General features: G+C 45.3%; 1 protein-coding gene across 1 annotated transcript in view; it reads right to left on the bottom strand.

Moving 5' to 3' along the window:
• Positions 1–260: 260 nt before the first annotated feature.
• stard13a (StAR related lipid transfer domain containing 13a) overlaps positions 261–14,386 on the bottom strand; it is a 23,608-nt gene continuing 9,482 nt past the window's right edge. The window contains exons 4-14 of the mRNA XM_080851647.1: positions 13,499–13,562; positions 10,705–12,266; positions 10,281–10,451; positions 7,929–8,088; positions 7,324–7,522; positions 6,834–7,047; positions 5,452–5,566; positions 4,720–4,989; positions 4,325–4,542; positions 3,326–3,502; positions 261–2,538 (exon numbers count right to left, since the gene is read on the bottom strand). Coding sequence (XP_080707773.1) covers positions 2,421–2,538; positions 3,326–3,502; positions 4,325–4,542; positions 4,720–4,989; positions 5,452–5,566; positions 6,834–7,047; positions 7,324–7,522; positions 7,929–8,088; positions 10,281–10,451; positions 10,705–12,266; positions 13,499–13,562 — 3,268 coding nt within the window. The 3' untranslated portion in view covers positions 261–2,420. The remainder of the gene's footprint in view (positions 2,539–3,325; positions 3,503–4,324; positions 4,543–4,719; positions 4,990–5,451; positions 5,567–6,833; positions 7,048–7,323; positions 7,523–7,928; positions 8,089–10,280; positions 10,452–10,704; positions 12,267–13,498; positions 13,563–14,386) is intronic.

Genomic DNA, 14,386 nt, shown 5'->3' with positions numbered 1-14,386 from the left:
ACACACATACACACCTCCCCCAATACATGCCCCTCATCCTGTTTCCTACTAAGAATTGGTTCAATCCCCAGAAAGCAGCACCAAGGCCAGGCAAAGCATCAATACTGTATACACAATATCCAGACTAAGCTAGACAGAGCATGGTGCGCTGTTATGGTGCTTAGCAGAAGTCGATCCACTGCCGCTCTTTGGCAAAAGCGGTCCTACCTATGTTGTCAAATAGAAGTGAAGAGCAAAGGCACTCGTGTGGTTCATTTTTAATAAAGCCTTTATTCTAATGGGCTCAAAACATAAGTCAAAAAGCACCACAGATGATCCAAACTGAAAGTCATTCAAGCCAAGAGAATAGCACATACAAGACACCTAGAGAAATCCCAGAAGGGGGGGGGGGCGTGGGATGGGGTAAATGTATTGCACGGTCGGCTGTGGCCGATTTACTGTGGACAGACATCAGGCAGAGTCCCAAGTAGAGGACACGGGCCAGCTGTCAGCTCATTAAGTCAACATAAAGATGAACTGACAGAAGAGAGTGTCCTCTGCAGCACAAGACTCTTCTGATTTAGACACACCGTCACAAATGAATATTGATCAGTTGTTCTGGGGGGACGCATTAGGTATGCGCTCGCTCTGAAGTATTGGACAAGGTATTGTATTTTTCTTTTTTTTTCAAGAGCATTTCAATTCCCTGGACGCTCATTGATCCTTTTGTTCTGTTCACAAAAGCACAATGCCAGATGGCACAGACAACCTCCAAACTCTGAAACTCTCCCAACAATTCCTGTGTTTCCTTACTGACATCTAGTGTTGGAAGGTAAGCAGCGTGGGGCCGAAAGAGAAAGCACACAAACCAGAAGAAGAAGAAGAAGAATAACAGTTGACACAGTTTAATCAAGTTAGAGGGTTTTTCGTCCTCCCCCTCAGTAGAAACTGGTTCTGGTCAGACACCCTGTTGTTCCGCTCATCACACACGTTTGGAGCCCTTGGCACCTTACCTGTAGGTCGCAGGCTCCCTGTCACACACCTGGACTAGACAACACTCTGGTACCATGGCGACCAGCCTATAGTTTGGTATTAGAGATTTACACATACAACACCATTCAAAAAATGTATCAACATCAACGCGCAGCCATTCTGGGCATGAAGCAGTTGAATCTGTCAGTAAGCATGGCATATTTACAACATATATACAAAAATGACAACAGGTATCAAGACACAGAAACACACGCACATATAGATACAGACTTGCAGTCTCATATTTATCTCTCTATATATCAATATATTGGAAGAAATGAATAAATGTAAATGCTTCCCAGAAGCAGTGAAATGGATAAATGTCCTAGACATTGTAGAGACACAACAGTGGTGCAACAACATTTATAATAATAATAATAACAATTACCTGCAACATATTTCTTTCTTGGCAGTGGTAATGTATTGACATATAGACATATTATGGTAATTGTACTGTTCCATAAGTTCCTCATGGATACAATTCACTTGTTCTCACTTCAAAGCCTTCTTCCCATAGAAGTTACTGTTAGCATATTTATACTGAGCTGAATAGATTTATGTGAGCTCTATTGTCAATATCAACACATCACATTCAAGACAGTATTTTCATAAAAATACAAATAAAAGAAACAAAAACACTTTCTTGAAAATGTCTGCAGCTGCTGCATTATTGATATTGCATCTGACACAAAATATTGCTATAATCGCAACCGACAACAGAAGCAATACAGATGTCATAAAAAGACTAATGTTATATTAAACTCATTAAAGCTATTGGTCATTACTTTCCCAAGCCACAGAAATGTGCATTAAGCAGTCAAAAACTTCAAATGCTCAGCATTAGGCAAAATCACAGCACTAGAACTGTCGGTTCATACAAAAGTACAACACACATCGTTAGTTTAAACTGAGTCACAAATGAACATGGCGATACGTTCTTTCATGCTATTAAGAGCCATAATAATTTTGGTTTATCCCAATGCCAGAATATCATTCAGTCTTAAGTAGGTCTATGTAATTGCCTGATGAGTTCCTAAATGATTTTGCATGATTGTGGTTTTCGTACATTTTTTGTATTCATTCCACTATTGATCTCACTGCAGTTATGATTTACACATATTTAATGTGAAACCATGCTTTTTAACAACTGCTGCAAGACCCGCACATACCACTAGGTGGCTGTGCCACATATAACGCAGATGAGGACTAAATGGTGTCTGCAGATTCATCAAAACTGCAGGAAGTCTGGCAGTTAGACCTTTGTCAAGTCAAACCAGTGCTTGTTTTGTCGTCTTCCATTCCATGACGACATTCACGCTCCTATTTTAAAGTTCCTGTCCAAGCCAGTGCCCTGGACACAGTCCTCCCGCAGTCCTCGGTTTGGCACATGCCGGTAGTGGCTTCAAGTTTCATATCTTGGTTTCGGGCCCGTCAGAGTCCTCACTCTGGAAGGAGTCGCGTATGCGGGCTGCTTCAGCGGAGCAGAGGTGTCCAAAGGCTTTGTTATACCATTCGGGAGACAGTCCTCTGAAGTAACAGAACACACACACACACACACACACAGAAACACAGTCATCATTTTATATTGTACACATTCTCTTACACATTGACATTCAACCAGGCAGAAACAGTAGCCTGGTGACACCAGCCTACGTATTTCCGCCTGAATTGATTTCAAGCTCATACTCAGTCTGGCCCAACCCCATTGACAATCGTCTCCAGAACTAAAAATTTTGCTGGACCAATCAGCGAACAGTTCAGAGCTGTGACGCAAAACTCGCCTTGGAGGAAAAGACACGAAAAGCTATCGGAAAAGTTGTCTCAACTCTCGAGAACATCAGAAAATTAAAAGGAGAACAAGAGTATTTTCTTGTAAGTTTTATGATTGGAAAGGACGTCGTAGCTCTTCTCCCAACTGGCTTTGGGAAGAGTTTAATCTACCGAATGCTTACTAAACGTTGCTGATTGGTTAAGGGAACTCCAATGATTTTAAACCTCAAGATAAGCACCCGCCGATCTCGGAAACCAAAATGCATTGGGTTGGCCCAGACTGAAAGACGGAATGAAATGGAGTCACAGGCTGGTAATGGCCAGGCTACAGAAACAGTACCATGCTTGTGCTAGACATGTTTTCTCGCCCCTTCCCTCTCTTCCCCCCTCTCTCTCTCTCAGAGAGATAATAGGAAACACACACACACACACACACACACACACACACACACACACACACACACACACACACACACACACACACACACACACACACACACACACACACACACACACACTCATGCACACACAAACTAAGCCTTACTTGAGGTCAATCCTGCACATATGGGTAAGTCTGGACTTCCCCGACCCACACGGTTCCAGCAGGTACTGTGACTCCAGAACCACTCCTCGGACTCCTCCCATGGGTGGACTCTCTTCGTGATCTACAGAGATGGCCACAAGTGTACACACACCCTTTTGCATATCTGTCCTCCATGAGCTGAAACAGAGAGAAATCAACGTGTTAAAGAAATGAAGAGGACAGGGAGGAAAGAGAATTTGAAGTGAGGTGATTCAGAATTAGGGTGATGTTCCCACAAGCATTGAATTGAAACTGAAACTTTCAAGGCGTGCATTTATCTAACAATATAGCTACATATATGTCCATATTTTGGTATTGTTTTCCTGTTTATAAACCGATTCATTCAAATCCAGACACAAGCTGTGGGAGATAAAGCGTCAACATTCGGTCAACGCACAGGATTGGTCAGACAGAATGAACTGGCTAGAGGTGAGGTCAGCTGAGGAAACCTCACTACTGACACTCGTGCTCACACAGCTTGCCAAGATGCAGCTTTGAATTAGATTTCAAGAAGCAAGCATCATTCATGGCCAGCCTAATGTCTAAACCCAATTGCACCCAGCTAAACGATCTGCAGATGCTTGCTGGAGACAAAAACAGTTGTGTGCAACACTGTAAGAATGACCTCTACAGAGATCCTGAACGCTTGAAGTTAGAAAAACCTCCGAATTGTAAGGTGGGGACTGCTACTGAAAGAAAGTATCATTCATATTTTAATTTCTGAATGAAATTTTTGGTCTTATCGTCACTTATTCGCTGACTATTTGCCTTGTCTAGGTAGATAATGTTGTTAGAATACATGGCCTTGAAACCAATTGTGGATTTTCAAAATGCCACTGAATATATAACCACACATAAAAAGTAATGTCTTGTAGTAAACAGGTTTAATTTCTCCCAACGAACTGAAGTCCAAGTGTGACAAGTTGAAGAGGAGAGCACTTTAGTGTCCACTGAACTCACCGGAGAACCACAAAGTCCCTGCTAGGGTGAGGAGCCATACTATTGAGAGCATACTGGTACACCTCTGTCTGCTTGTCCAGCGTTTCCAGAACCTTCCACTGCAGCAGGTCACTGTCCCACAGGTGGCGCTCTCGTAGAATGCGGTTCAGTACTACTGATGGAGGGGCCTCCACCTCTACAGACACACGCCATCTCCTCAACGGGGTCCCATCCCCTACCTGAGAAAGATAGTAGGCAGTTTAAGTGAGTGTGTGTCTGTGTGATTGTGTGTGAGTGAGAAGGATAGAGAAACAGTATGTTTGTGTGTGTCTGTGCTCATATGTACTGGGACTGTGTGTGTGTGTGTGTGTGTGTGTGTGTGTGTGTGTGTGTGTCTTTGTATTGATCAGACTAACCTTCCTGAAAGCCAGTTCCGTATTGTCCATGCTCGACCGGCTCACCCAGCCCTTGGTCTTGTCCCGTGACTCTTTCAGCAGGCTCTGGATCAGCCTTTCCACCTGAGAATGATACGATCCCTCTTCTTCCATGTCCTCCTCTTCCTCCTCTTGCAGCTGCTGCTGCTGCTGCTGATGCTGCTGCTGTTTAAACACCTCATCTAGGGGGGGCGCCAAAAGCTCAGCTTCCACATAAGAGTTCCTTGACTGGGCCACCATCTCCTGGGGGATCTGCAAGCAACCCAAGACAAAGCACATGAGTTCTGCCTGAAATGCCCTTTAACAATCTCTTAAATTTATACCAGAGAAATATACAGGGAGAGATTTTCCTTGGCTTGATGTCTGCTGTACAAATTATGTTTAAAGTTTAAAGACCTTGGAGACAGAAGGAGCAGGAGTATGTTAAAAAGCTCTGTGAGATCTCTCCTTTTTAAGTATTACAACACGGTACAACACTTTTTCAAGCTCATAATGTGATAACGTCTATTTTGTTAGGACTACACAGACCTCTAAGACTGGACGACTCTTGTTAAGAAAGCAAGACTTTTGCCTTAAGGCTGCATAGAGCTCGATCTTCATAGAACTTGTTTCTAAAATATACTGGAATAGCAGAAAAAGGAAGCCAACTGCAGTAAGATTAAATCCATTTTATAAGCTAGTTTATCATCAAATACATGAAACGATAGACTGCACCTCAAAGAGACTGTTGCACTCCATGATCATGTGGGAAAGGCCTTGAGTGGCAGCCAGGTTCTCATTGAGGTCTTTCTGGTCAGGCCGTCCAGTGGCGTACTTCTTTTGGATGGACCTGCAGGGAGGGGGGAGGCAGTCAGGAAAAACAATATGGCAGAGGTCAGTTCTACAGACTGATAGTGTAGCCTGAAGGATGTCTCTTTCCCTCTCTCTCTTTCTCTGTCTCTCAGTGATTACCAAACGCACGCACGCAGGCACGCACGCACGCACGCACGCACGCACGCACGCACGCACGCACGCACGAACGCACGCACGCACGCACACACACACACACCCACACACACACACACACACACACACCCACACCAACACACCCACACCAACACACCCACACACACACACACACACACACACACACACACACACACACACACACACACACACACATTGAATCCCTTCCTCCCTCTGCCCCCTCGGGGCAAGCAGAAGGCCTGGGTTTGATCTTGATTCTACAGGCTTCTCAGTGGGGCCAGTAATGAGTTTTAATAGCGGGGGAGTTTGTTTGGGTTTGAGTGGGACTCATGAAAAGCTCTGTGTCTGTCTGTCTGTTGTGCCCTTGAGCGGCGCCTCACAGCGTCTCCTGGTCAGCACTGCTAATGACAGCGCCAGGCTGTCACCAGCTAATGACTTCACACACCAACTCACAACATGAGCAAAGAAATGAATAGGTGACTTGATGATACACTGGGTGAGTGTGTGTGCATGTGTGTGTGTAGGTTAGAACTGTTAAGGGCTTGTAACCCTTACAATGACAGCTGGGACACTTGGTTATAACACACTGGGAAACATTTTGGAAAACTTGGCCAACAAAGTGACTAAGTCACCACTGATAATGCAATATGTGTAAAGTCAAGATTTTTCAGTAATACAGTGGTTCCCAAAGTGTGGGACGGCTCCCACAAGGGGGGTAGGTGTTGAGGGCGAAAATACGTTAAACGGAAATAAGAACCCCTAAACAACCTACTATCGATCAAATGAAGTGCTCTTACAGCATAATAGTCTGTAACTAACCTATTTGGTGATGAGTTTATACTAAGTACTTTGTACCTATTATATGGTCTACCATTTGGCTTATATGTTATGTGAGAGAATAGTCTAGTCTAATTATTAATACCACATAGATGAAATGATACATAGCCAACTATAAAGCCGTATTTGTTCCGGCCAGATTGGATCCATTCATGGCCTGTCACGAAAAGTTTTGGAAGCCACTGCAGTAATCAGTAAGTGTCATCCTAAGTATACCACTAAAATGGTCAAGAAAGTCCACATATTTCAGTATCGTGTGGAATTAGCATGAAAGCAGCAGAGCTGAGGGATACCTGGGTGACAGGTTGTCGTTTTTCATGATGTTGAGGTGGAAGAGCGAGGGGGCCAAGCACACAGCCAGGTTCATGGGGGTCATCTGGTTCTCCTCCACAGAGGAAGTGACATCGCTGAGGAAGCAAAGGAGCGTCTGCAGCACCTCACGACTTTCATCCGCCATGAGCATGATGGCTGCCTGCACCGCCTGCAAACGCTGTTCTTTAGGGACATCTAGGAGAGAGAGAGAGGCGGATAGAGAGAGAAGATAACATTTCAATTCACTGAAACACTGCATTAGTGATGGGTTAAATGTCACCTACATGACTGCATGTTGTGCAGCAGATGTTAAGTAGCAATCCTAAAGTCTGCAGCTAATGTTTGACCTTAAATTCAGCAAAACTCACAATCTCCTTGATATGAGACTATTAAATGACCAATAAAACAGATCATCACAGGGGTTCAGGGTTTCACTATATATGAATACAGCTCTGATCTATAAACCCTTACACTGGTAAATGTGCAGGAAAGTCTCGCCCATCTTGCTGGTGAGCAGCGGCTCGGGCAGGTCCCTGAAGAACTGCTTCACCATGTCTGCCACGTCATACGCTGACTGGTCCTCGTAGTCCACCGCATCTGGAGATGTCTCACACATCTGCCTCAGAGCGAGGATGCGAGACTTCGCACCTGATTTACGGAACAGGCCCACCTGCAACACCGCAAACACACACACACACGCCTTGATGTGAGCCGTTATAACAAAAATGGAAACATTCTGCGTTCTGAGAATTTCTCACCAAGTCTGTGTGTGACTACAACTATGAAGGTGTTAGTGTCTTTCTCTGTCTCCATCTGTGTGTATGTGTTTGTGTGTGTGTATGTGTGTGTGTGTGTGTGTGTGTGTGTGTGTGTGTGTTTGTATGTGTGTGTGTGTGTGTGTGTGTGTGTGTGTGTGTGTGTGTGTGTGTGTGTGTGTGTGTGTGTGTGTGTGTCTGAGATCATGTTACCATGCGTGTGTGTATACATGCATGCATATGTGTGTGTGTGTTTGTGTGTGTGTGTGTGTGTGTGTGTGTGTGTGTGTGACTGTGACTGAGGTACTCTGGAGCACCTACCTGGTCCAGGCACTGGCTCCTGAGGTAGCGCAGAGCCAGCTGTATGCAGAGCGGCAGGGGCTGGCCATGGCGCTGCACCTGCACTACCAGCGGCACGCCGAAAACCGCCTTCTCTTTATACTCCGGGCCCTTCATCCGCTTCATAAACTTTGGCACAGACCTGTGGAGAGATGGTGCAAGCCATGGGTTTGTGTCTATCAATTGAATGTTTAAGGATTACCTCAATTACGTAGGTTATGTTTGTGTGACTTTTGTGTATGAGAGAGAGAGAGAGGGAGAACACTAGGGAGATGGAGAGAGCATGTGAGTGGAAGAGAGAGACCATGTGAGTTGTGTTCACATCAGAGGATTGTTTTTTTTCTGGATAAAAGTTCACGTGTTGTCTCGAAACACATTGAATGTTCACTAAAATGACTACTTAAACTAGAGAATGCATTTCCTGAAGGAAATACCAGAGTGAAAGACTGAAAAGAAGAAAGTAAAGAACAGTAAAAGAAGGAAAGAGGAGTGAAAGAAAGAAAGAAGAGTGGAAGAAGGAAAAAAGAAAGGAAAGAAGAGTGGAAGAAGGAAAGAAGAGTGCAAGAAAGAAAGAAGAAAGGAAAGAAGAGTGAACAAGAGTGGCTCTGGATAAATACAGTAAAGAGAGAGTGAAGAGGGAAAATACTAAAAGAAGGAGAGAAAAGTGGAGTGATGCAGAGAGATGGAGTGTGAGAGAAAGTAGACTGAGAGAGATAAAGAGAAAGATGGAGAGAAAAAAAGTAGAGTATGGAAGGTGTCTCTTAATATCCCTACAGTTGAATGGAGAGGGACAGAGAGAATAGGAGCCTTGGAACCTAGGCGCAGGTGGCAGTGAATCACAGGTGCAAGCCAGTTTAAAGACCCTATTATAATGTCATAATGGCCCAATGTAAGTCAATGGGAAAATGTACTGTATATTCGTTTTTCCGAATATACCTTCGCGACAAAGTTTGGAAGTTTCTAAGTTAAGCGGTTCGAGCTGAATTAATCGCAGAAAAGGTAAGAAGAAGAAGAAGAAGAAGAAGAAGAAGAAGAAGAAGCCTAGGAATAACAATACAGGGCATTTAATGCAGTGTAATTCCTGAATTGTTTTTGGGATAGCAAAGCGTTCTGCACAAGCATGAACATGCACACACATACACACACACACACACACATTCTCTCTCTCTCTCTCTCTCTCTCTCCTTCTCTCTCTCTCTCTCTCTCTCTCTCTCTCTCTCTCTCTCACACACTCTCTCTTTCATACACACACACACACACACACAGCTTAAGGGTAAAAGCACAGCAATAGAGACTGTGAAAGGGGGAGAGATGTCTGATTATGATAGGCCCAGAGAGGTTCATCAGCCGGTCAGGATCAAGTACATCAGTGTCTGAGGAAGGCATGAGTGCAATGTGCCGTGAGATAAGAGGTGACCGTGACCACAGCCTCCACCAAAACAACTCTTTCAAAACTTTTCCACTGTGAGCCTTTCCAAGTCTGACAATAGTTGAAACACATGCACTTACTGATACGAGCATATACACTCAGTTGAAACACATGCATTTACTGAGACAAGCATATACACTCCGTTGAAACACACACAATTACTGATAAGAGCATATACACTCAGTTGAAACACATGCATTTACTGATACGAGCATATACACTCAGTTGAAACACATGCATTTACTGATACGAGCATATACACTCAGTTGAAACACATGCATTTACTGATATGAGCATATACACTCAGTTGCCAGTTCATTAGGAACACTGAGCTAAAACTAAGGCAGTCCACCAATCCAATAGCAAATCTTAGTTTCATGAAGATGATAATAATAAGTATTAGTCTAAACGAATTTAGAGAGCTGCTGATTTAACTGTGAGTTCCTTCTGGAGGCTGCACTTTGTGATGCTATTGAACTGTATGATCTGGTACTAAAACACGTCTATTATTTTTGACCTACTCATGTTAATCAGTGAGGCTAGGCTCAATAACAGAAGCACCTTCTTGTTTAATTCAATACAGTTTAACAGTACCACAAACTACATCCTCCAGAATGGTCATGCAGTTGAATTGCCACCTCTCTTAAACTGTTTATTATAACAATTATAAAAGTGGATTTAATGCAGGACTGTTGTATTAGACTGCATTCATTCCCGCTAGGTGAACCTAATAAACTGGCAACTGAGATACATGTACATGAAATGCTAGCATGAATGTGTATTGATACATGTAAATGCACTAGCCTATAAATTACACTCAGATCTTCAACACACTTGGACAACAATACAAAAAAAAAATGACTGATGTAATGATATACTGTATACATCACATCAAGTCCACTCACCAGGTCCATCCATGTTTGTTAGACATTGAATATTTCTCCATGATGGCAGTGAGGCGTAGCAAGGAGAATTTCTGTAACAGGCTAAGCTGGCCTGCTGATTGGCTATTAATCTGCAGGGAGACCCCTGCTTGGCTGAGGCGGTTTGATATCCTGAAGCTGGGCCACCTTAGTCTACAAGGAAAGAGGTAATTACTGATATAATAAAGAAGCTTAAGTCACTATATGGGATTGCCAATAGTACTACATTATATATTTAAGAAATAATTAACTAGTTGTGGATGATACTTCTTATATACGACCTACAGCACAGTTTCAAAACCAAAAAAACATCTGTTAAGTATATCATTTCTAATTTCAGGTACCTTAAAAAAACTATCAAAAGCCCTCCATGTCTTATCAAATTAGCTGCCTGGATCTTACTTACCTGGGTCTTGTTAGCGAAGCCCCTACTCCCGAGTCCCTTCTCTCTCGCGTGCTGGTGGAGTCTGTGTCATTTAACGACACTCCATCCCGCTCTCCATCGCTGGCCGCGGCCAGTCCCTCAAAATCCAGTGTGATCTGGCTCGCAGACCCCACCCCTTTCATCACAGTGCCCTCCCCTTCCCCCTCCTCATCCTCCTCCTCCAGGTGACCCTCTCCTGCCCCCTCCCCCTCCCCGTCGGGCGGCAGCACGTTTCTAGACCAGTGGTCGACGATCTGCTGCAGGCCGTTGACATGCTGCAGGATATCGTCCAGGTGGGGGAAGAGGTCCTCCTTCTCCAAGTCCAGCAGGTCGCCGGTGCTGGCGTACAGGTGGGAGCCGGGCACGTTGTCGTAGACACTGATGCGGCTGCCGTGGGGGCAGCAGCGGGTGGCCGTCCGGCTGGTGCCAGACCGTCCCCCTCCTCCCCGCGTCTGTGTTTCGCCAGCCCTCCAGTTAGCTTTCTCGCAGCTGGCGGGTGCCAGGCTCTCAATGGACAAGGCTTTGGGGAAGGTGCCCGGCTTATGGTCTTTGGGCACGTGCACCACCAGGTCATCGAAGGAGCGGAACTGATTCCTGCGGATCTGCGCAACACGCCTGTTGGAGGTGGTGGGCGTGCTAGTGTTGGTTTTAGTGTCAGTGTTGGCATCAGTGTTAGTGCTGTTGTTGGTGTCAGTGCTGGTGTTGTTCAGGTTGTCAGTTCGTTCAGTTTCAGGTCCACTTGTAAGCACATCCATACCCTCGAGGTAAATACCCCCGCGCTTACTGAGCAGGTCCCTCTGTTTAGACTGCAGCTCTCCAACACTGTCCTCGGAGATGGCGGCGCTATCCGCACCGCCGGCGGTGCTCTCCGATCGCCTTAACCCCCCGTCACCAAGAGTAAGCATAGCTTCACAGCCATTAACCTGCATGCTGTGCCTGAGCCGTGGTAACGTGCTGTACAGCGGGGGGGTGGGGAGGGACTCTCCGTTGCCGATCTGCACACAGCGCAGCGTCCGGAGAGCCTCGGGCTCGCTCTGCAGCACGGGCCCACTGATGACCAGCGAGCGGCGGTCGGGCCGGCCCAGGGAGCTGCCCCACGAGCGCAGCGTCTCCATCCGCCGCAGGAAATCCTTGGCCTTCGTGCGCCCGTGACGACCGCCCCCGCCGCTGCCGACCTTAGCCGGCAGGGAGTGGTAATGCGGGAAGTCGCCCGACAAGCGCTGCGACTGCATGTGCGCGCCCGGCGACGGAGCCAGGGAGAACGAGTCGGGCATGAGCAGGGAGGCCGAGTCCTCACTGTGCAGAGAGCACACCTCGGGCTCGCTCAGGTCCGTCAGGACGCTCTCGCTGCTCACCGTGGGCCGCAGGCCCGAGCCCACACCGCCACTGCCGCTGTCCTCGCCCATGTAGGACAGGCTCCGCCGCTGCGGGTCGCTGCACAGGAACTGGTCGATGTCCTGCAGGCGGGACCAGCGACGGCTGCTCCACTCAAACGTCCATCGGTTGCTGATTGCCAGCACGTCGTCCTCATCCGAGTCTTCACTCTGACAGAATCACACAAGCAAACCATTGAACATAATGCATACCTGACCTGTTCCAGACATCAGTGATCCCTAGACAACTTAATGCAATGCAATAGTTTCAAAACGGTTTGATATATTCACATGAAATACTCCAGGGGTTTTCATACATACATTAGTTGATTAACATTAACATTAGCAAATATATAACATAGACAAAAGATAGGCTTCACTGATAATAACGCAATATCATACGTTGAATGATTATGTAATGGTTTGTTTATATCGAACTAATGCATTCAACTTCACAGTACAAATACTTTAAACCTTAAAACTATCAACACTGACAAAAAATGAAATAACCTTAGTCGCTGTAGTTATTTTGAAGATGTTTACCCCTATATGGTGTTAATGTTAGTCAATACATTAATATTAAGAGTAACAGTTCAACTGAACAGGTGAAGAGGCAGAGTGCTTTGAAAACAAGCTCTGAGTCAACACTCCAGTCACAACAGGTCACATTCCTGCAGGGATGCCCAGGCTCTGAGTGTTACTTTCAGAGATGAAGAAAGAAACAACAATGGGCAAATTCTCAAATATCCACTAAACTAGGTTACAGGGGATTAGGCGGGCGATAGCACTTTCAAAACACAGAGAGCGATGGCGAGACAAAAGAGAGCTCTGCACTTCTTCAGCAGTCTATGGCATCAAAGAGCTAGTTCAAGCTGGAAGTGGCCTATGGGGAGTAATAAAGGGCCTGTTTAGGTGAGAACGTAAGTCTCATATTTACACTGCTATAGTGTATACAACAGTACATTATTTTAAGTACAAATATAAGAACTATGGATCCCAGTTTACCTTAAGTGTCCTTAGGTACTGCCATCTTAGTACTACAAATGTGCAATATAGCTCTTAGAAAGGACATACTCAGGATTAAGGTTAGGATTAGGTTTAAAATTATGATTGGAAAAATGTAATATGTGCTTACAAGGGACGTACACTGCATTATGAATTACTAAACACATCATACTAAGGACACTGAATCTAAGATGGTACAAAATCCTTCAAATTAATTTTGAAGATCCAAAACCATTTTAAGGTTTTCCCCTTTATGACTAATGTCCTGGATCTGATCATTTTGGTGAGTTTAGGCGATAAAATAAGGAAAATAACATTAAGAAAGAAAATAAAAATAAAACCCAAAACATGAGATTAAACGCATCAAACATGCAGTAGTGTGTGGTGAGGTTACTCACTCTCTTCTTTGGAAGGCTAACATCCAGTTTCATGGAGGCACACTTGTTCAGCGTGTTGAGCCGCCTGGAAGGGAAACAGTCCACAGGTCAGCGTGAGCACAGTAATAAACATCACACAACACATCCACTGTTCTGTTGCCCACACGCTCTCTCCTCTCGCCTCTCTCCTCTCCTAGGCTGGTCCATGCAAAAGGAGCGTGGTTTTAAAAAAAAAAAAAGAATCTGTTTTGTGACTCGTCTCATAAAGGCATCTGATTGGCTGTGCTGTTCCAGCATTACAATCCCTAGACTGGTGTCTTCCCACCACACAAGGACACAGGGGAATGATGCAGAAAAACACCCAGAGATGAAGTGAGAGAGGGTGAGTCAGAGGAAGACAGAGAAATGTGTGTGTGTGTGTGTGTGTGTGTGTGTGTGTGTGTGTGTGTGTGTGTGTGTGTGTGTGTGTGTGTGTGTGTGTGTGTGTGTGTGTGTGTGTGTGTGTGTGTGTTAGTGTGTGTGTGTGCGCGCGCGTGTGTGTGTGTGTGTGTGTGTGAGTGAGAGAAAGAGTGAGATAGAGAGAGAGAGGAGCCAGAAAGAGAGAGGAGCTCGAAAAGAGAGAGGGAGCAAGGGGGAATGAAAGCATGCAAGTGGGACAGACAGAAAGAGAGTGGGGTGATCCTCTTCCTGTTGGTCTTTGATGTGATCTTAAAGCACCTCTTAAACTCTCATCTGTCTGATCTTCACCACAGGGACCCCCCCCCACACACACACACACACACGCAAACACACACACACACACGCACACACACAGGCCACCAGCTGGGGTCACACGGCTATCACAAGTGCCAGGAGACTCTAAACATGTGCTGGATGCCCAGACATATAACACTAAATACGAAACCAGTG

The sequence above is a fragment of the Sprattus sprattus genome (assembly GCF_963457725.1).
Source record: "Sprattus sprattus genome assembly, chromosome: 1".
In the NCBI taxonomy this organism is placed as follows: Eukaryota; Metazoa; Chordata; class Actinopteri; order Clupeiformes; family Clupeidae; genus Sprattus; species Sprattus sprattus.
This window is presented reverse-complemented; position numbering and strand designations above follow the sequence as displayed.